The sequence below is a fragment of the Molothrus aeneus genome, chromosome Z (assembly GCF_037042795.1).
Source record: "Molothrus aeneus isolate 106 chromosome Z, BPBGC_Maene_1.0, whole genome shotgun sequence".
Lineage (NCBI taxonomy): Eukaryota > Metazoa > Chordata > Aves > Passeriformes > Icteridae > Molothrus > Molothrus aeneus.
In genome coordinates, this window is record NC_089680.1 from 61890071 (window position 1) to 61911807 (window position 21737).

The window sequence follows — 21737 nt, forward strand, 5'->3', positions numbered from 1 at the left end:
CTAGTTTAAACATTTTCTTTTTTTAATTTGGAATAAAATGGTACCTAAATGCATTTAAAACACTCTCATCTGTGAGAGAGACCTTTGCTTTACCTGAAACCAGAGAAATCCACTGGTCTCTGTTTTACATCTCCAGTTAGGCAAATCTGAGCAATTTGCAGAGGTATTAACTAGAGACAAACTGTTTGTGGTTAATAGAGAAATTAGTGTCAGGAAGACTGATAGAGTAGATTTTAGTGTGAAAGTCTGGAAAAAAAATTCTACACAAGAATAGGATTGCAAAGTTATATTCCAAATAAAAATAAACAAACCCTATTTAGACATTCTTTTTTCTGCATGAGACATGAGACTCAAAGACATTCTCTAAGGCAAAAAAAAATACTGTAACCCAAAATGTTAAAATCTTAAAATGCTGCTCAAAAATATGAACTACATGAAATAACTGTGAGCTGTGAATTCTCCAATTCTCTGTAAATGAAAACAATAAGATAATTTAATTCTATTTCTATGGTGTGGATCCATTGTGCATTAATCAGAAGCCTAGCATGTAAAAACAGGTTCTGTGAGACCACTAATCAGAAAAGGCAGGACTTGATGAAAAAAGGAGTTTCTTGTACCTTATAAAATGATTTGCCTGTGCAAGATATATGTTTTTCTTTGAATAATCAGAACAGAAAAGTGGGTTCTATCCAGGGTAGAAAAGCCTAGTTTATTGAACAATCTGTTTTGGACTCAGATATTCCCAAGGACACTGTGTGAAAAACTTTGTCCTTAAATTTGTGGTGTTGCCTAGAAGAAAAAACAAGTTTTTGTTTAGTTCAACTCAGAGAGAATTTTTCCTGGATTGACTATGTTTTCCACCTTCACATTTTTGAAAAACACATGAAGGATTTTCTATCACACTAGTCTTTTCTTATCTCTGTGATCTACAAAACAAAAATTTATTACATTACTTCTAACGTACTCTGAACATATTAAAATGTAACCTCAGGTAGCTTGTTTTTAATGAATGCTTTCCAGCTCTGGTAATTATTCTCATCAACTTTCTAGTAAGAGGGGCTTGGTTTGTTTTCAGAGATAGCAAGTCTGTCTTTACCTTCAGACCTGCCTTCAAGTACGTGAAGGAGCTCCCTTAGAATCTGGATACCTGCCTGCTGAGTGAAAGCAGTTTTACAGGTAAGATGAGGAGGTCTTAAGCTCTGTTCTCCACTTAGGAATTCGTAGTGTCTGCCTGGGCAGATTGTTTCAGCAGCATGTGCTTCATCGAGGTCTCAGCTCACTGAAAAGGCTCTTGCTTCTGGTCATAAAAATAAGTAGTGTCATTTTCTCTTTGCGATGAATTCTTTCATCCAATCATATTCCTGTATGCAAATATACCATGGCTGGTTCAGATAAAAAGCACAAATAAAGCCAAGGGCTCAGTCAGGGCAAAAATCACTGTATTCCCTTTATACCTTATTTCACCTGTGTTTCAGGAACATCCTCAAACTTCTCAACTGCAATCATGAAGAAACAAGGCTCAGATGGCAATCCTGCTCCAGTTATGCCAGTGCTGCCAGAACCATTAAAAGATCTGAAAATTAATTACACCAAGGTTAGTAGCACTTACTTTTCCTAATCTTTCTTATACATTCACTTCAGACAGTAGGATGTGCTCACTTTAACCTTATATGAACTATGGAAGACACTGTAAATCAGTGCTTAAAATGTTTATACTGGCTAAATTATGATTTTACACATATTAGCAAGTGATATTCAGTGATCCTTTTAACCTAATTTAAAGTACCTATATGTGCATGCATGATAGAATTGTTCCACATTCCACTTGGTGTGGGTGTTGTTTTTTTTCCCTGAAACAAATTTTCATCAGTGATAAGTGTACCAGAAAGTACAAATGGAACAAAGAAGGAAATGTTTGTACTATATTATTTTTCAAAACAGTGAATTAAAACAGCAAATTAAAATGTTAGCATATTAATCAGATTCAAATAATTATACCAGATAAGCTTACATGGAAAGGGATATGTGAAAACAAAACTAAAATAAATTAATTCTGGTCAGATGTTTACATTAGAGAAAATGAATCTGGTTTTGAATTTGTTTTTCAGGTAAAAAAGTAGCTAAAAACTAGATATAGTCTACTGATCTAACTATGTAATATTACCATAAACTCCTTGAAACAGAAAATTCTTTCCATATAGAGTTAAAAATATGCAGATAAAAAAGAACTTCTAAATCCAGACTTGTGTTTCCAGCTTTAAAACACTCTGCTGGTTTTATACCATAATATTGTATCATTGCACACAGATATCTGCTAGAACTTTGGAAAAGTGTTGACAGAAACTTTGCCCTCTGAAACATTCAGGTTTGAATTGATCAGAAAGGACATCTTAACTCTGGAGATTCTTGGTTACTATTCTTTTCTTTTTCTTGATATCATTGCAGGGGAAATAATTTTATTTTCTAGAACCACTGCTTATTTTCTTTTCCTAAAGTAGGTATTCATCTAAATTAGTTCTTTTAAATTCCATGCTATCCTTTTTCTCTAATGGAAAAATCTTAATCATATTCCACTACATGTCTTTCTTGAATAAATCACACAGGATCTTACTTTGTAAATATTTAACAGGAAAGATATGTAGTTCTGCCATGCAGTAGCCTGCTACTGGTCTTCCTGTCTCAAAAAAAGAATATTTTACTCTTTGATTTTTTTAGTTCTCTAAAGGAAAACAACTAATACAAAAAAAGCACCAAGTGATGTAACTGAATATGCAAAACACAAATTCCTGTAAATATTTCCATCCTTCTAAAATATTTCATTATTAAGAATCTATTCTGTTAGTACCAAAAAACAATCAAAAGACAGCCAGCATTGTTGAAAAGTCTAGTTTGTAGTGTACAATCAAGGAGAGTGTCACATAATAAATATTTATTTTGCCTTGACAATAGGTACCATTTCCTTAAAAGCTGCATATAAATTCTAACTGTGTAGAAAAGCAATGCCCTTGTTTACAAAATCTAGCACAGGTCTGTTGAGGCTTGATTTTTGCAATGCTTTTCTCCTCTCTTCAAATATCACATAGGATTGTTTGAAAACCCCAGAAGTGTATTGAGGGATAGGGAGTTGGGAAAATAGAAATGTCACCCCATACATAACACTCATCCCCCAATTTAATAAGGCCTTTTCACTCTTGTGTACCCATCCCATTCCTCTCCCGTCCCATACAAGTTGGAACATGGGATGTGGGCGACTAGTAACACTGGAAGGATCAAGATGAGGGAAGCACTAATTACTGCTGATGTATTAACCTTTCTGTCTAAATCAGCTAGAACCAGATCCTTCATAACCTCCAATTTATCTTTTTCTACCATTGCATAATACCAACAGTTATCACAAAAGGATCTGAAGAGAGATCTGCAGGAGAAGTTCCAAGGACTCTCTTTACTTAACAATCTCTCTATTTTATTTTCTGTGTTTGGGATCATTTATGGCTTTTCACAAGTTTCATTAACTAAATGATCTATAGATTGGTATTATCAATATCAATTGGTATATACATCAAATGTATTTTAAACACTGAAATTGGCTTGGATTTTGAACCATAAGGTACTCTTGAGTTGGTTTCATATATGAACCTCCTTTAAAGATATTTCCATTAATCCAATGTGTTTTGGTAGCTACCTAAAAATGTGTTAGTAAATATTTTACTTAGTCAACACTAAGGAATTAGACAATGATTACTTGACAGATGCTTTCTGTCATGATTCTTTCACATACACTAAACCCTGTAGTACTCCTTTAATCAGAGAAACTAAGATTAGTTAATTATTAGGTTGTCAAATTGCATGAGGGGAAGAAAAGGGCTGAACATTCTCTTGCTCAGCCACATGTGGAGTATCAGGAAGTGTGGAAGGGTAAGACACTCTAAGTAAAGAAAAATTATAACTGAACATTTAATTGCTGCAGCCACTAGACTCAAAAACAAAGGTCAGGCATAAAAGCTCAAAAATGCAATAGGAATATCTGGGGAAAATGAGCTAGAAAGTTACTATAGAAACTTACTCTATTTAAGATCAGCTCACTTTGTGGACACAGAGTCACTAAGCGGAAAATCAAGAAAGTTACATAATATTTAATAGAAAGAGTAGGTTCTCTGATTATTAGTCCATTGCAGCAGCAAAATGTAATTCCTGCATAAATAATAGCATATTGCAAGAGAGAGAAAGAAAGTTACATGCAATATTAGCCAAATATAAAATTCTTGTAAGGAAAAACTTGAGGGGGAGAAAAAAAAGAGATTTAACACCAGCATCTATATATACATGTTTCTTTAAAGCTTAAATTTTCATCCTTTGGTAGTACCTTAAGAAATGCCACATATTTTAATTTTATTGCTCAAAGAATACAGTGGGATTTCATAGTATAATTTTAGACTAGTAAATTATATGAACTTCCAGTATTTGAAATGAGCCTTGTCTTGGGCCACAAAACTTTAAGGCTTAGATGTATCTATAAAATTTACTACCAAGTAAATTTTTATTGTGTTATTGTACCCAAGAATCCCTGAATGGCTGTCACAATCTATCTAAGCAGGAGTGAGCAGGTACAACAGTTATTCAGCACTGTGCACCACCTCACACGAGTGATGCTGAGCTGCCTCCAGCACATGTCCAGCTTTGGCCCTGGTGTCTCCTCATTGTTCCTGGCCTGTAAAATCATGCTCTTTGTGAAATGCCCTGCTTCACAGTCCACATGAGAAAGCTTGAGACCAGTCAGATGAGCAAGGGCTGGTGATTACTTTTATCTCTTTAAAACAGGAAACTGGGCTCATTTGAAGAGTATTGTCAAGAAAAGTTTTGCAATATCCACGGGCAGATTTAAGGTGGGAAGAAGCTTTGCTTTTTTCTTATACTCTTTGGAAAAATTTGGAAAGTTTGGAAAAATTTCTGATATCTAAACAGAAAGTAGCTTAGACTTTTATTTCCATGTTTAAAAAGCTATCCTTAAAGCTAGGTTAGGCAAGGTCACTTTTTAGTTAGTTCCATTACCTTTCTTGACTACATCTCTGTAGGAATTATAATGTAAATCAAAATTAGTGAATTATATAAAAATTCCTCCCGAACAAAGAGTGAGTTTATTCAGAAAGATGTATCTGTACTTCTAAGTTATTTTGCAGAGGCACTGAAGCCTGAAACCCTGTACAGACTGCATAGCAAAAAGTTATGATTCATAAGATGATGGTACCTAATGTGAAGACCCTAAAATTTCTTTCAGCAGAGCTATGGTGTTGTTTGTCAGAAGCAAAGCTGTACAGACTAAAATGCTTTCTTCCTTCATGCAGCTCAGACACAAATATGGCACTTCCCATCTAGCAGATACTTCAAAATGAATTCAAAATTCTTTCAAAGCATTCCAGAACTGAAGGAAAAGAAACCACTGAGATGGCAAAAAAAAAAAAAGTCAAAGTTCAGGTCTTCTGTCTCCATTCTCTCTATTCTCTGCTCAGGTCATCTGAGTGACAAAAACAACTGTGTAAGCAAGGACAGAAATACTGTAGGCTTGCAGGTAACCTCACCACCAAATGGATGGTGTTAGATAATTTGAACTGAAATCAATAATTTCAGAAATGCAAGATTTTATTGCCCTATGACATTCAGGAATAAAGACATCAGAGGGTTTTTGACTGATGCTGCCTGTGCTTTATTTAAAATATGAAGCTCCAACAGTGTAGTTTCATCTGCTGGAAATCTGTATTTCCACTTCTACTGCAAAGAAATCTGAACAGTCATTTACTCTTTGGGTTGTTGAAACAATAATTTAAAAAATCTTCTCTCCTAAAATTCCAGTGAACAGTTACAAAACATCTGTATCAATATTCCTAAATCATTGCAAAATAAATTTGTAGCCCTGAACCTGGTGGGCCTTAGACAGTCACCACAGACAACCCAGTGCACAGCACTTGCCACAGAGGGGTAGGTCCTTTGCATTTGTGTCTGAGGAGCTGTCAGTGGAGCTCTGACTCACTGACAAAACACTCTAACCTATTGCAAGGTGATCCCAAGCATTGTTGTCCTCAGCAGGTCAAGGTTGCTGCTAGAGGCTGCTGTTAGCTGGTACTTAGGTGCTGCCTGGACTTAGAGATCCACATCCTGTTTGCAGAAAATACTCCACAGCATTTTATGAGTAGGGCTGCATGAGTACAGCTGCCTGAAATGTGTTAATGCAGCTTACATAAGAATTTCGTTTTTCCTTTCCCATCTTTCTTACCCCTATTTTGCAAGCCACTATCTAGCTTATGAAAGACATATGGGTAGTTTGAATTATACAACTCTGATACAATATTGTGTGTGTGTGTGTGTGTGTGTGTATATATATATATATATATATATATATATATATATATATATATATAAAATATAATGAAGTTATATTTTAAACAGGAATGGTATTAGAAACATTAATAAGAAATATATTCTAAACTAATATTATGTGTGATATTGATTGGTGCAATAAATGTAGTATTCAAACAAGTACTTTAAATATTTCCAGAAATGGTATGTTTTTCTATTATTCCTTTCACAGACAGATATGAATTTGGAATACTGTAACATCATAGCAGTGTTATGTTAATATTTACCTTTTACTTTTTCTCTTTTCTTGGCAATGGCTTTTGTCATATTAACCATTTAACTGCTGTTTCTGTCCTTTTACCACACTGGAATTTTGTGTGGGTAATCTTATAACTTGCTTCATCACCTATCAGAAATTTCTATGGACTTAGATATTTATTTCAGACAGCTTTTGTTAAATCAGGAGTTTTCTGGTTAGTCCTGATGGTTGGAGGTGGCAATGACACTATAAAAGTTGCCCACATAATAACAAGCAGAAAAATACAGAATTGTATTAATACAATACAGGAATATATTAATATATTAAAAGATTATTTCCATATCCATTTATGGATAGTAATTTTATCAATATTGATGATAAAATAATATTAATAAAATATTAATAAACTATTTACCAAGTATTAACAACTACTCAACCGGTTTAATATTGTGCAGAAAATTCATTCCCTGAAATCTGTGACATATTTATGACATGTGGTTGTGGTGGAAAGATTTTTTCCTCAAGTTTCTGTGACAAAAAGCATTTATCCTGCAGTTCTGGCATCTTGATACTGTCTTGCCATGTCTTGAGTCAACCATCATCTACTTTGCCTACATCAAAGTGTTTTCTGGTTTTCTACTTCAAAGTTCCTGTTACTCTAAGCAGCAACACTAGGTTCTTTGTCCTAATGGAGAGTACTAGCTGAACTCACTGCTAGACTCCTGTGCTAACTGTGGGTCAAGGTGCCTTGACTCTAGAAAAAATCACAATTTGAGCTCAAAATATCGGGTACAGTGAGTCAGAGCCTGGCATGTCCTTGCAGGTGAGTACAATTAAGATCTCACACACATGCCTAGAATGCAATGGCACTGGGAGCCACTGAGAAGGGAGTGCAGTGGCCCACCAGCATCAGGAGGGTGGACTCAAGGCACAGGTGGCACAGCTTAGCATGGCACACCTGCTTCAGCGCTGACTTGAACCCAGAGATCACAGAGGGTCAGGCAGAGAAGGACAGGTGCTCTTAGCTTTGGACTGGATACTGTGTCATGCCCACTCCAAGTGTACAAAGCACTTATTAGCAACTTATCCTCCTCTTTTCAACGGCTGTGCATTTATCGGGTCTTTTAAATTACAATTTCCTTTCTGCTTCAAGGTTAACCTACAGTTAAAAAAGAAATTAAACCACTTTGATCATTTTACCAACAGTGCCTCAGAGATGGCAGACTCTAGAGTAGTACAGATCTGGTGCACCTACAGGTAAGACCCGGGCTCTGTTTTGCATTTGTGAACAGAGATAAGTACATCAAATTTCAGGCAGAGGTCCTTTTGTATGTCCTAAGCACACAGAACCATCTGGGTGCAATTCTGTGCAATGTGCTCTAATATCACCCTACATGAGCAGGGAGATTGGACCGTATGACCCCACTGTGGTTCCTTCCAGCTTTATCCATTCCATGATTCTTTACTCATTCAATTTACTATGACAGGGATTTTTTTCAGTCTCAGCTTCAATTTCAAAAAGCCCTGCTATTGCTTTTGTTTGTTTGGTGGTATGGATTGGTTTAGTTTTTGTTGGGATTTTCTTTTTTTGGCAGGAGAGATTGAAGATAAGTCAAAGAAAAGCTAATTAAAACTGTGATCTCCAAGATATTCTTAATTCAATGCACTATACTTACTAAATCCAAGGACTGGTTTACTTCTGTCAGGCCACGTAACAGAAAGGACCTGCATTGTTACCAGCCCTGTGAGCATCGGAAACTCAGGTAGTTTTCCATAGGTCATTTAGGGCTGAACCTCCCTTCTACTTCAGAGACAGGAAGGCCACTTTACAACAGCATATTTTTATGACATGAAACAAGATACAAGTGCAATGAAGAGAAAGTTTTCCTCTCCAAAGGAAGTGAATTTTAAAAAACTTGTCCTGGTTAAATGTGAATGTGATTACTCATCTCTTCAGAAAAATGTAATAACAGCTGTCCAGTTTTGGGTCAGACATCTATCAATCTGGCAGCTCTCAGCTATGAAAGGTAGGTTTATTCACTAAAACATAAAACAGACAACAGGTATATATGTGTTACTAATATTGTTGCACTCTTTCTTCTCCTGCAGATATTTATAAACAATGAATGGCATGATTCAGTCAGTGGTAAAAAATTTGCAGTCTTTAACCCTGCAACTGAAGAGAAAATCTGTGAGGTTGAAGAAGGCGACAAGGTAGGGTTTTCTTTCTTGCCCTTAACTGTAACTTTAATTTCAGTGCATCTTAAAAGTAGGAAGGCAAGCAGCAATCTGTGTAATGTAAAAGCACCTCAGATGGACCTACCTCATCCTGTATACCTTCTTTCACAAAATCTTTTTTTAATAAACCATAATATTTTTTGTAAACAGACACTGAAAAACTGCTTTACCTTAGGCTCATATGAGAAAAGTTCTGAAAAAATATTTTTTACTGATTTGTTTTACTAATATTATTGTTTCTTTTTCTTGTCTGTGGTCATTGACATCTAAAAATTTAGGTGGGATTTTATTTTATTTTTCTGTTATGTTTTCTTCATTACAAATTAATATAATCTTGTTCATGACACATTTATATAAGGCTTTTCCTTATAGAAAATATAAAAAGGACAAATACCTACCATTTCCCACAAATTCTGTGATGATCACTACCATGAGTATTTTTAGCTATATGTAGTCTCAGTACTGTCCCCTACAAATATTTTGTTTTTGAAAAACATATTGGAACATAGTCCTAAAAATTACTTTCAAGCTGAAGGTAGCCTATCAAATAGTCACTAATTCCACAAAACTGACCTCCTTAAAGCATGTTGAATCAATGAAGCAGATGACTAAAAATATTGTTCAAAACTGCAAAGAAACTTTTTTTTTATTCTTATGAGATTCTGTATTGGAAAGTTTCAGATAGATGCAATCAAAGATATAATGAAAACCTAAGCCTTAATCTCTGTATTTTTGTTACATTATGTGTTTTTCTTATGAACAGAATTTGCCTAGTGCTACTATATAGTTTAAATGTAAGGAAGGTGGTAGTTGTTTTTCTTTTTTAAATAGGATAGACAATGTGCTTAACAGTATTAAAAGTACTGACCAAAGAAAGGGTTTTTTATACATTCTGAGAAAGAAAATACAATAAATTAAGGTTTTATTTCCACTTTATGAGATGACTGTAACTGGTAATAAAGCTGTTTTTTTAATTACTGGTGTGGTCCATGCACAAATATATTTAATTTTCTACAGTTCTACTTCAAAGTTAATCTTGCATCCAAAAATTAAAGTTTTTTTCACATTTCTCACAAAACTATATATTCATTTTAGTCAAGAAATATACATCTCTTGAATGTTGTGCACAAGAAGCATTTTTTAAGCTTAGCATTAAAATGTTAAACACATTTTTATTCAGTACAACAAATGTAAAACTTGTAAGTTTGTCTATGTTATAACTTCACCAAAAATTATTGCCAAAAATTATTATACAATAAGCACATGCTTTTTTCAGAATCTTTTAATTAACTGTACAGAAATTCACACTGAAATAAAATTCTCTTTTGAGAAATACACTCAGAATCATCTTCTCATTACATCTTTCTCACTCTGGTCTGTAATCTCATCTAATAATCTTTGTCTCTAATGCTGAGCAATAGTGACCACAAATTAGCAAGGTCATAATGATGTCACATTTAAACATTTTCTTAGAGAAACATGGCTGAGAAAGTCTGACTTTTAATTATTTCACCTGGAATGAAATAATTTTTAAAAATCAAAACACCTGAAGTTTTTCAAAGGTTTTTCTTTTCTTTAATACCACTAGAAGTAGTGCTGTGACACTGATAATTTATCATCCCTAAATTAAATTACTCATAACCTAAAACTGTTCAGTTATCATTCAAAATTTTTGTAGCTTTCTTTCCTTAGAAACTCTCCAACAATTCATTAAATAAAAGAGATAATACTATTCAAAACACAGGTTTGCTTTCTCTTCAATAATTTTGCAAACTAATGTGTAATGACAACTGTTATTAACTAAATTGCCTAGTGAATTGTTCAGATCTAGTAAATTACACAGCCATTATGAACCTAATATGCAAGAGGCTAGACTTCAGATAATGAGCCAAGAGATTTTAGGAATTTAATTTGTGCATACAATAGGGTTGACAAAGGGCTGTCCACTGCCTTGCTGTGGTATTTTAAAAAACAAGAGGAGATTACAAAGAACAGACATATATGTGGGTGGGAACTGTTTTCTTCCAGTTTGATGGCTCTTTCAAGCTACATTCCTAATACTAAAGGCCCCTAGTAATAATAAAGCAGCTCACCTTATGGTCAGCATATGTAAACTAAATGTACTTCTGTAAAAAATCTAAACTGTCTCAGACAGGAGTTTTTGTACTCATAGTGTAGATTTATGTAATGAAATTAAATTTCATACAGTTGAAGAACAATCTTTTTTTATTACTTTTCACTCACTGCCCTCTATTATTCTTATATTATTTTTCTCGGTTTTTATTATTTCTGCACTTCTAGTAGAAAGAACACCAGACAATGTAGCTTTAGTTTATGTCATTCATGTTCATATGATATTTTATCCCCTTCTCCTTTACAGTTAAGTCCAAGCCATCACCCTTGAATCCTATTGCAACAATATAGAAAATTTATGACAGGGGTCACAGAGAGTGATAAGGTGATTGACAACATACTGACAGATTCTGGAAAAAATCAATTCTTAATTTGGTATATTTTAGGTACCTGGTGTCAGTATCTGATACTGACTGGTCAGTATCACTCTATAGTAATGGCTATGTTATTCATATAGTTCCTTCCTATCTTTTCCAAAATTTCCTGGAAAAACTTTTGGAAGTTATGTGGCCTTCTGCCTCACAGGTCTGTGCTGGGCTTTTCACTAACACACCCTACTCACAGCTTCTTAAAATTAGTTGATGTCTAACAATATCAGTAAAAGATTCAAGATCTAGTTCATGTTTTAAACAATTGACTATAGTGTTGACTTAGTTGAATTTGCTGATTTAGTCAACCTTGACAATTATTCCCCTGGAGGAGATATTAACAAACAGCAGGACAAAAAAATGTTTGAAAGAGATCCTTCAAACATTGATTGCAAATTTTTTCTGGGAGATGTAGCATATATAGTAATTCCTTTTTATTCCTTTTTTCCTCAAAATTTTTCATTTCTGACAAAAAATCTGTATTAAATCTCCTTTCTATGTCACCAATTTTCATTGGTAAATTTTACAAGAATATTTAAATACTGAAGAATTCCAAATACTAAAAGCCTTTTTTCAATAAATTGTAACTGTTTTTCCTTAAATCCTGGAATACCCTTTGTACAGAATAGTTTCATTGTAGATTTTTCTTCCATAATGGAAACCAAATGATAAATAACAAAATATGCTAAAAAAAATCAGTGGACCAATGAATTAGCTGGTATATGCAAAGACAGTGCTTAGACTTCAAAATATGTAGGCTTAGCTTTTTAAACATGCCTGATTTTTAATTTTTAAAGTAATTTTGTACATAAATATTTCTTAAAACTTTCAAAAATAAATTTATTGGTTTGTCTTCCTTAATAATAAATTTGTGTTCATTTTATGAAACATCCTAAGGAACAGGTTTTTCTAACCTGGTCTTCATTGCCCTGTAAGATACTTTCAGATGAGGAGTAATTAAGCATTTACCTTACAGACTCAGGCATTTCTTTCCAAATGAAAGAGATTAAATTCTACCATTAATGCAAGTTCTTGATATATAGGAAGAGCTTAAAAATCTAAATTTTACAAATAGAGTTCTCTATATATATTTTTATTTTGGAAATTTGAGAACCCATCTCTTTCTCATAGAATTTTACATTCCTGAAATAGCAACAGAAGTGTTTGAAAGAAAAGAACCCTTATATTTAACATTACTCGTACTAATTTTTATTAGATTGGGGTTTTTTCTCTTATTTCAACTTTATGTCGAACTTAGGCTAAACTTTACACATTGAACAGCAAAGAAAGGCTTATGACAGAACCAATTATTGATCACATAAGTGTTTTTGTTTTCCTCGCAGGCAGATGTAGACAAGGCAGTGACAGCAGCTAGAAAGGCTTTTGAGCTCGGGTCAACCTGGCGCACAATGGATGCTTCAGAGCGAGGACGGCTCTTGAATAAACTAGCTGACTTGGTCGAAAGAGATCGTCTGATTCTAGCTGTGAGTATGATATGTGAACAAAAGGACACAGAGAAAAGTCCCATTTTTACAGAGAGATACTAGAGAGTTTAACATGCCTACTCTTTGGAAAGCTGGGCTGTCTCACTACTTGCTCTTCTTCTCTTAGCAAACGGACCTCTCTAAGCTGGCCTGCACTCTGGTCTATTAACACCCCATATCCACAAAGTACTTGAGTATTTGATTAGCTTTAAAGTGATACTTAAGCTGCCTTAACTTACACCACAGTAATTTGAATCACTGATTCTTAAGAGCACACTAACGTTGATCCCATGGTTAATGCTTGTCTAAACCAAAGTCTGAATCAAGGCCTAAACTCAAATCAAAGCCTGAATCAAGGCCTAAACTGAAAGCCTGGCTCCATGCTTATAGATGATACAAGTCAGAACTGGGAAAATTTTAATTTCATTACTCTATATTTTCTCATCACTGGTCCTTCATTAACTCCAGCTTGCAACTAGCAGTGAATGATAAAGCTTAAGGAGAACCAAAGACAGCAATGGATTATTTTAAAAAGAGCAATAACATGAGTGCTGGGGAATGATGCCCTCTCCTTACAAACCACTGTGTACTGGCTATTTTACCAAACTTAACAGAAGACACATAACTTGTAATGTTCTCACCTACAGATTGTGCACTAAGGCAAGAAATTACATATAAAATAGAAATACATCACCAATTTGATAAAGGCTCGTATCCTCTCCTATTTGCTTTAAACTCCACTTATGATTTTATTATTAAGGTGACTTCTCTGCTATTTCAAGCACATTCTGGAATTAAAACTTAGGAGGGATAATTGTTTGTGCTGAAGATGAATCCTGGTTTTCTGTAAATAGCATGAAAATTTAGAAAAGGAGGAGTATCCAACATCGAGGATGATAACTCAGACAGATCTAGTTTGAAGTATTTAGCCATTAGCCATAAAACACACTGTAGATAAGCTCATAAAATTTAAACCTTGAGATATGTAAAATCAGCAAAGCATCTGTTGCCCATTATACAGTAGAGTTTCTCAGGAGAAACTTTGTGTGGGTGGAACTCATGTCCTTTAAAACGCTAGATTTGTGTTGAGAGAGACAAATTTTAAAGAGATCTATATTCTAAATAGAGCACTATGGACTCTTGTCCATTAAATAATTGGATGAGCTGGCATTTCTTTCTTCATTGTACAGTCTAAGGCATTACAAATGCAAAGAAGATACAATCTTTTTTCCCACAGGAAAGATGAAACATTGAATTAGGTTTTGTTTACATTTGCCATTTTCATAATATAAAAGAATTGCTTTTCTCTGGGGCCCCTCCCAAATCTCTGTTTTACTGACTTCATTTATATTTCCTACAACCTAATCAACTTAATAATTATTTCCCTTTACAGAAAATGTATATATGAGTAAAGTGCTTTCCAGATTTTGATGAAACGAGATTTTCTCCACTCAGTTTATCCTGCCTGCAAAACTAGTACTATAGAGAAACACATACTCCTACAGACTAGAGATCAAAACAGATGTCCAAAGCTCATTGCAAAGTCATTTTCCTGTGTTCATGCATTTGACCAGGATGAAAATTATTCCATTTCAGTGCTTTATTTGTTGAAAAGCTGCTTCAGAGGCTCAGCAGACCTATAGATAGCCAACTGAAAGAGTAAGTCAAAGCAAGGTACTGGAAGAGCTGCTGAGAACTGTGTTACTTAGAATTCAGTCTCTTGTGATGTTGAAGAGATGTAGAGATTTCATAAGTTTGAGGTCAGGGAAGAATTTTCTCCCATGTCCAAACTGAATGACAACGGTGCCACATATATTGCCTGGAATGGCAAGGGCATATCTCATTTAATCAGTTCCTTGTTGCTAAGAGCCATCAAACAATTGCTTTCTTCTCTGTTTGTTCTGTTCTCTCCCCAAGTATGGTATCTGAAATGTGTCCAGTTAACTAAAAATGTGGACTTCACAGGGGAGTTGTTGGTGAAAAACTTTTCTTGAAGGATCAGTCTGTTGATCTGACTGGAAATTATAAAGAATGCCAACCTGTTTACATCTTGAAATTATAGTTTAGATCTTAAAACTATAGTTTGGGCTCTTCCTGCTGAACAGGTTTGTTCATAGAGTTGAAGGTCTTCAATCTCTCTGTTTTGGAAAGCTTGAGAAAAATATTCTTGAAGCATCAAAAATATGTTGACACCATTTAAGAACTTTTCATGATCTTTATGTCCCAATATTCAGGGGCATGGAAATTAATCCAAACCACATTCCTTAGATTTGGCTGGAAAGTGACCTTATTTAGAGACTATTTTCTATATAAGTATTTATTTTTCATAAGGATTTTTTCTCACTTAAGAATTCTAGATGGCTCAGATCTTTCCTTTGCACATCAAACACTCAAGGTGTATTTAGGGTATTTTTTACAAGACTTGAGCTTGCTGATATTTTATTTACATCAGTTATTTGCACTATCTCCTTCCTAATCTCTTGATCTGTGCTTGCAAAATATTTAACATAAAGTAGAACTGTGTAACTGATTCATATGGGTGAGAAGTTTTTTGAGTAAACCTTACCACTACAAATGCATTGTGATTATGCTATCTGCATAGCTCAATACAAATAAACCATCATGAAAATTTCTCACTTTGAAATTGCTACATTCAGTTTTTCAAAATGTGTTCTTCAGAGGGGAGTAATCTAAATGTTTGTTCTAAAGCTGAAATCCTCAAAGTGAACTTCCAAAAGCTAAATTACAAAGCACAGGCAAAAGAACCATTATCAGTATTTGATATTAACTGTTTAATTGCTGTTGTCTGCAGACAATGGAAACCATTGATGGTGGGAAGCTCTTTTCCACAGCCTATCTAATGGATTTGGGTGCCTGTATCAAAACTTTACGCTACTGTGCAGGCTGGGCTGATAAAATCCATGGGCGTACTGTTCCAATGGGTGAGTAGTTCCAAGATAAGAAAGCTACAGAACTGAGGCCAACACAAGCTGTAAATAACTGACTTTTATCTAAAAGTTGTGCAACACAGAAAATATTTTCAAAAGTTTTTAAGATAAGCGATTAAAGAGTTGTCATAGTTCTCAGTTTAAACATTTAGTGTAAGTCTTCACATTTATTTCTTGTTCTATACACTACTAACAAGTATTGTTTATGAACCAAAAAAATTTAACCTGTGCATACATCTAAGAAATGTGGTAGGCTACTTTTGCATAGCAATGTATACTTTATACAAGGCTACAGTAGTGAGGCCTGGGTGTCTACATATTTAAGCAAAGATTAGCACAAAGCAGTAATATTTACTTCAGTGATTGGATAATATGCTAGGAAAAGTACTATGAGATAGGAATGAGGAAACAGCACTTGCTAAAATTTCATTCCATTCCCTTGCCCATTAAGCAGCTCTATGAAAACATTGTCTCTCTAGCTACCTCTCTCAGCAAGGCCAAGAAAAGAATGGTAATAAAGAAGGAATTAAGGAAAAGGTAATAAAGAAGGAATTAAGGAAAGCTAGAGTGATAAATACTTCCAACTTCTTTGCCTCCTGTAGACCTTCTTACTAGGTTTAATGGAACACATATTTATGTGAATCAAAGAGAATTTTATATTTAATGGATTTGATTTAAGCTAAGATCTAATATTAAAAAATGTCTGATATGTACCTAGGATTTAAAAGAAACGTTTTTGAAAGAAAAAAAAAAAAGGTGATAAAAGAAAAAAAGAAATGAGGAATGCTTATTGGTGTGCTGTGCATACCATATTGAGAAACAGGGTTGTCACTGCAAAAAGACAGTCAGACTGGAAAAATCAAACCTTGGAGCTATGAAGCAAGTAGACATTGAATCCAGATGTACTTTATAGCTTTTTGCATAGTTAAGATTTTGAAAATATCATTTATAAATAAAATTGTATCCAGCTAAGTTTGGTACCCTACTTTATCATCTTTGTGATTTAACTGTTTCTGATTTAACTGTTTCTCACAAATGCTTTGTCTGAATGACTAATTTATTTCTTTTTCCCCTAGATGGAAACTTTTTTACATTTACTAGACATGAGCCTATTGGAGTGTGTGGCCAAATTATTCCAGTAAGTTGGAACCATTTATGTAAATACAAATGTTCCTTGCTACAAATGGAAATGCATTTGAAATTTTGCCTATGCTAATGCATTTGTGAAACATTACTAACCAAAACTTTTCAGGTCCTGAAAGATAGAGATGATCCTGAGTTCTGTAATTCTGATTAATCAGTGTGTGATGAGTCTCTTCGGTCCAACCTTGTCCCTCTCCTCCCTGTACATGGAAAGAAAATAAATCTCAAATAGAAATTTGACTTATGAAATAATTTGAAAGATGAAATTGTGTTTTGTTGAAAGAATTAGAAACAAACATGTAGGAGAGTGTAATATTTACAGTCTATTATATTTAAGCCTATAAGCCTATAAACAATAAGCTCTTTAAGACCTAGAATATCTGTTATGCTCTGTACAGCATTCAGACAGCTGGATCTTTGTTTATGGCTAAGACTCATTTACCATGATGGTGGTACAAGTTACAACACAAAGAATGTGCCAGACAAAGCCCCTGTTTAGCACATCTGAATTCCCAGTTTTGAACTTGCTCTTTTCAACTGAAGTTTCAAAAGACCTACCTCAGTCTGATCATTCAAAACACTTGAGGAGCTCAAGTTCTATATTTATTTTTGAAGTCTATGTAGTTTTGGTGGGTGAAAATAGTTATATGCACTAGGCTCTCCTAATCCACCCACCACCTTGCACAGTCGTTATGAGCAGCCTCACCTAACATGCCTGTCAACTCAACAGATTCTGGAAGTCATCCTGTCTATAAGGTCTGCTCAGACATGTGGGTCCTGCTCATGTTCCTGACATTTTTAAGTTGATCTTGAAAATTTGCTTTAGACACCACATTGGTTTAGAGAACATTGTTTGAATATGGTTGTATCCAGTCCCTAGGAGAGCTTGGGAAACTGCTGGTTTAGATCCCCTTGTAGGTCAGACACAAGGCATTTCAAGTAAAACACTCAGTCAAGCTAAGATAAAGAGCTAGAAACACTAGATGTGGCCATTTAAAATATAATTATCTCCTGGAAATACAAGCAGCAGATAGTACAAACATTGACTTCCCTTATAAAATGTTAAGTATTTCTTAGTATATCTTCATTTTCCCTCCATCAAAATATGAACCAACAAACTACAGTTTTCTATATAAACCAAAACTGTGAGGACTATGTGTATGTTGCAAACTATTTTTGATAGCTCAAAATTTCCACTTCCTTTCACTTATGCAGTTGTATGTACAACTGCATAAGTTGTATGTACAACTTCAACAATGAATATGCAGAAACCTTGTAATCCCTCACTCTATATTATTTATGCTCCCATTATTTTTGGGGCTGCGGTGAGTCTGAAAGGAGACAAGGAGAGAAAAAAAAGAAGTGTTGCATGTATATTCCTCCTAGCTCTTCTAACATAATAGGTAACTTTTAACTGCCTTTTTCCCCGTTTCAAAAAGGTATCTGTTGAGCTGAGGCTCATGGCCTCAATGTCACCCAAACCATAGTAAGTATTCTCAAAGGGACAAAGCTGTTTTCCCCAGTCATGTTGTCCCTCACACTGCAGAACATGGGATCCAAAGCATTCAGCTGCTCTTCAATCTGCCTGAACTGCTTACAACAGACAGCAGCCAGTGAAACCTCCAGGGGAGAGGGCAGGGGCAGCATTATGTGTTATTACCTTCTTTCCCTTAGAAAGCTGAATTGGTGATGGATGTGACCATTCAAGATAGCAAAACTCCCAATTGCACTACTAATCCAAAAACTGCCTGCAATACTTTGTTAAAGGAGTACACTCGTTGTCTCTTGAGCTTGTAACTAATACCTTGGATTCCCTGGACTTACACATACACAAAAATCCCCAGTTTGTACTACATGGCTTGCCAATTGTTTTTTTCAAAATATCTTCTTTCTGAAAGGATTTCAACAAAAAGCTCAACCACCCAGCTGAAAATTTGCACTATTATAATAGAAAAAGCTGAGGTATTTTGGTGATGTATTAGAAAGAGGATAGACTTTCTCATCTGTCTTTCAGTGGAACTTCCCATTGGTTATGTTCATCTGGAAGATTGCCCCTGCCCTTTGTTGTGGAAACACGGTGGTTGTCAAACCAGCAGAGCAAACTCCACTCAGTGCCCTTTACATGGGATCCTTAATTAAAGAGGTAAGTCACCAACAACAGGGTTATTTGCCCCTCTCAGAAGTGTAAGAGTACACTGCAGCTGAAATGCCACAAAGGTAATATAAGACAGGCTCATTGCATGCCTAATCTTGCACTGTGGAACTCACCTTGCTGTAAACCAGAGAAGCCAAACCAGGGCAAAAGCATGCATATCTTTCAGCCTAGTACACACACAAAAAAATCCCACAACATCAATTTAGTAAACTCCATTCTTTAGCAAATATTTTTGTATTACAAAAGCACAGTACTTTTCAGAGTCAAAAGCAAACAAGGAGTCAAGTGCAGAGTATTTGGAGGTGGGTGGCAATGACTTTATTAGTACAGTTATCACAGAAAAGAACCTGTTTGTACAGCTTTTCTTTTTTTTTAACTGAACAAAGTTTTTATCCACCTAAGTTTATTATTAACAGGGAGCTGTAAAATCAAGCTGATGACTGCTGCCAAACCTGTGAATTCTCTTCACACAGAAACTGTGAGAAGACACTTTGTGCTCCTGAATAAGGGGTGTGCTAGTTTCTTCAGAAAGCTAGTGTCTCCAAAGCTATTATGCTCAGTCCAGCAAACACCCAAAGAGAACAGTCAAACAGTTTAGCTTTCTTCCCAATAAAATCAACAAATACAATCTAAGTTGTTCAAAGGTTGGCACAGATGTCAATAATCACCCGTGCAGTAACCTTGCAGAGTTTTAATGGAAGTGACTTGGCACATTTTATAATTCTGCTTTAAAACAGTGATTCAGCACAGCCCACTGATTGGTTGTGTGTTAGTATTACACAGAAACAAATTTTTTATCAGACTGGAGCCATGTTCTGCTCTTATTGCATCACATAGTAAATACTATTAGATAATACTGGGGAGGAGGAATAGCTTTTAAAAATATGAGAGAAACCCTCTCTATCAATTTTTAACAATAAGTATCCAAAAGTGTATTTCTCTGAAAAAAGTAACTTTACAGGAAAAATAACTCAATTCTGTTCTGATCTAATGAAATATCTATTGTGATATTCTGATTTCTTGAAAGTCAAGCTCAGAAGTGGGAAATGTGACAAATATCCAGAATAAAAAAAGTACATTGGATGCCAAATCCCTGACAGTGGTCACTTCAATAGCTGCTTTGGACTTATGAAAATATCTGAAGGTCTAATTTAACTTTCTAGTTCCCAAAATCCCACTTAAAAAAAAATATATATATATAGTCTCTTCTGGTAACCTTCACTATCTTGCTTAATGACACTCCCAAGTCTCCCTTACTAATATATAGAGAAGAGTTCCTAAAACAAACATGAAAATTAAATGCTTAAAGGGAGATTTCTCTACACAACTTAAGTAAGAAAGACAATGCTCAGCAAATGGAAAGAACCTCATTGTCTCAATTTCAGGGTAAATATTTATCTGGAAAATTAAATGAGCATAACAAGCATTGACAGACTGTATCTGAGCATGAAACTGTAAGGAATAAAAGTTGCTTGAACAAAAGTAACAACCTGGTATCCAAAATGCAGGACATGAGTTTTAGGAGCTCAAACTCACCACCTGAATTTCACCATTTTCCAAAAAAAATGGAGTTTTAGCATGTAATTCCAAAATCCTGTTTAGTGTTATAAAGAGACTTATTGAAGTGATAATGCAGGATATGAATCTATTTGATATTTTAATTCCGTGTTCCTCAAGTGTCATTGAGATTGTGCAGCTGCTTCATAAACCAACAAAATTCCATCTACTCTTCTCACATCCTTGAAGTTTGCCTGACAAGCTACTGGAAGAAAATAGCTTATTTTGCTGTGAATGGAACATATCTAATACAGGATTTATGGGAAATAATACATTTGTTTTGAACCATAGGAAAAGCTTATTTGCATAAAAAATGTGCAAGATATTGAAACTATGCCTATCTCAGCCTGCTTGTTCATGCTTGGTAGTTAATCTGCCTCTTTTTTTGCTGTAAACTCTCGTTACCTGCTATACTTTCAACCTACATCCAGAGTTCCATCATTTTTCTTAACTTCAGTAGCAGATCATTAATTAAATTCCATCTAGCATGGACATAAATGTGCAGAAGTCAGCAAGCACATCTGTTGATTCAAATAGTTCTAATGAAGCAGACATGAAAGTAAGCAATATTTCTTTATACATCTGAGTGAGAAAATTTTTAAAAATATTTCTTAAAAAATGGCACTGACAAAGAATGAAAGTAATATATTCTTTGGGGGAAAAAAAGAAAAAAAAGAGTTCAGTAACCTAAAAGACAGGTGAAAGAAAGAGGGTGTAAATCATATGAGAATGAAACCTCGTGGGGCTCTAAGGCTGAGAATAAATATATGGCTAAGAAAAGATGGCTGGAGAACTGAAAAGGGAGTACCATGCAACACATGTTCTTATAGTTATAATTCTCCCCCAGATTTACAGGATTTTTTTCCAATTCAGGCAGGATTTCCACCTGGAGTAGTGAATATTGTGCCAGGCTTTGGACCCACCGCTGGAGCAGCAATTTCTCACCATATGGATATAGACAAAGTAGCTTTCACAGGCTCTACAGAGGTACTATAATCAATGCAAGAAAATATAAGCAGGAAATGTGCCCCTCTGATTCCCAGCAATGATTTAATGTCTAATTTATTCTGTGTAATTATTTTAACTCTCTTCTTTCTTAAG

The 21737-nt window shown here is 34.8% G+C and overlaps 1 protein-coding gene across 1 annotated transcript in view; it reads left to right on the forward strand.

Annotated features, from left to right (window-relative positions):
• The first annotated feature begins 1483 nt into the window (after window positions 1–1483).
• ALDH1A1 (aldehyde dehydrogenase 1 family member A1) overlaps window positions 1484–21737 on the forward strand; it is a 30439-nt gene continuing 10185 nt past the window's right edge. Inside the window, exons 1-7 of the mRNA XM_066569025.1 lie at window positions 1484–1594; window positions 8720–8824; window positions 12693–12833; window positions 15646–15775; window positions 16858–16919; window positions 18939–19067; window positions 21510–21623. Coding sequence (XP_066425122.1) covers window positions 1505–1594; window positions 8720–8824; window positions 12693–12833; window positions 15646–15775; window positions 16858–16919; window positions 18939–19067; window positions 21510–21623 — 771 coding nt within the window. The 5' untranslated portion in view covers window positions 1484–1504. The remainder of the gene's footprint in view (window positions 1595–8719; window positions 8825–12692; window positions 12834–15645; window positions 15776–16857; window positions 16920–18938; window positions 19068–21509; window positions 21624–21737) is intronic.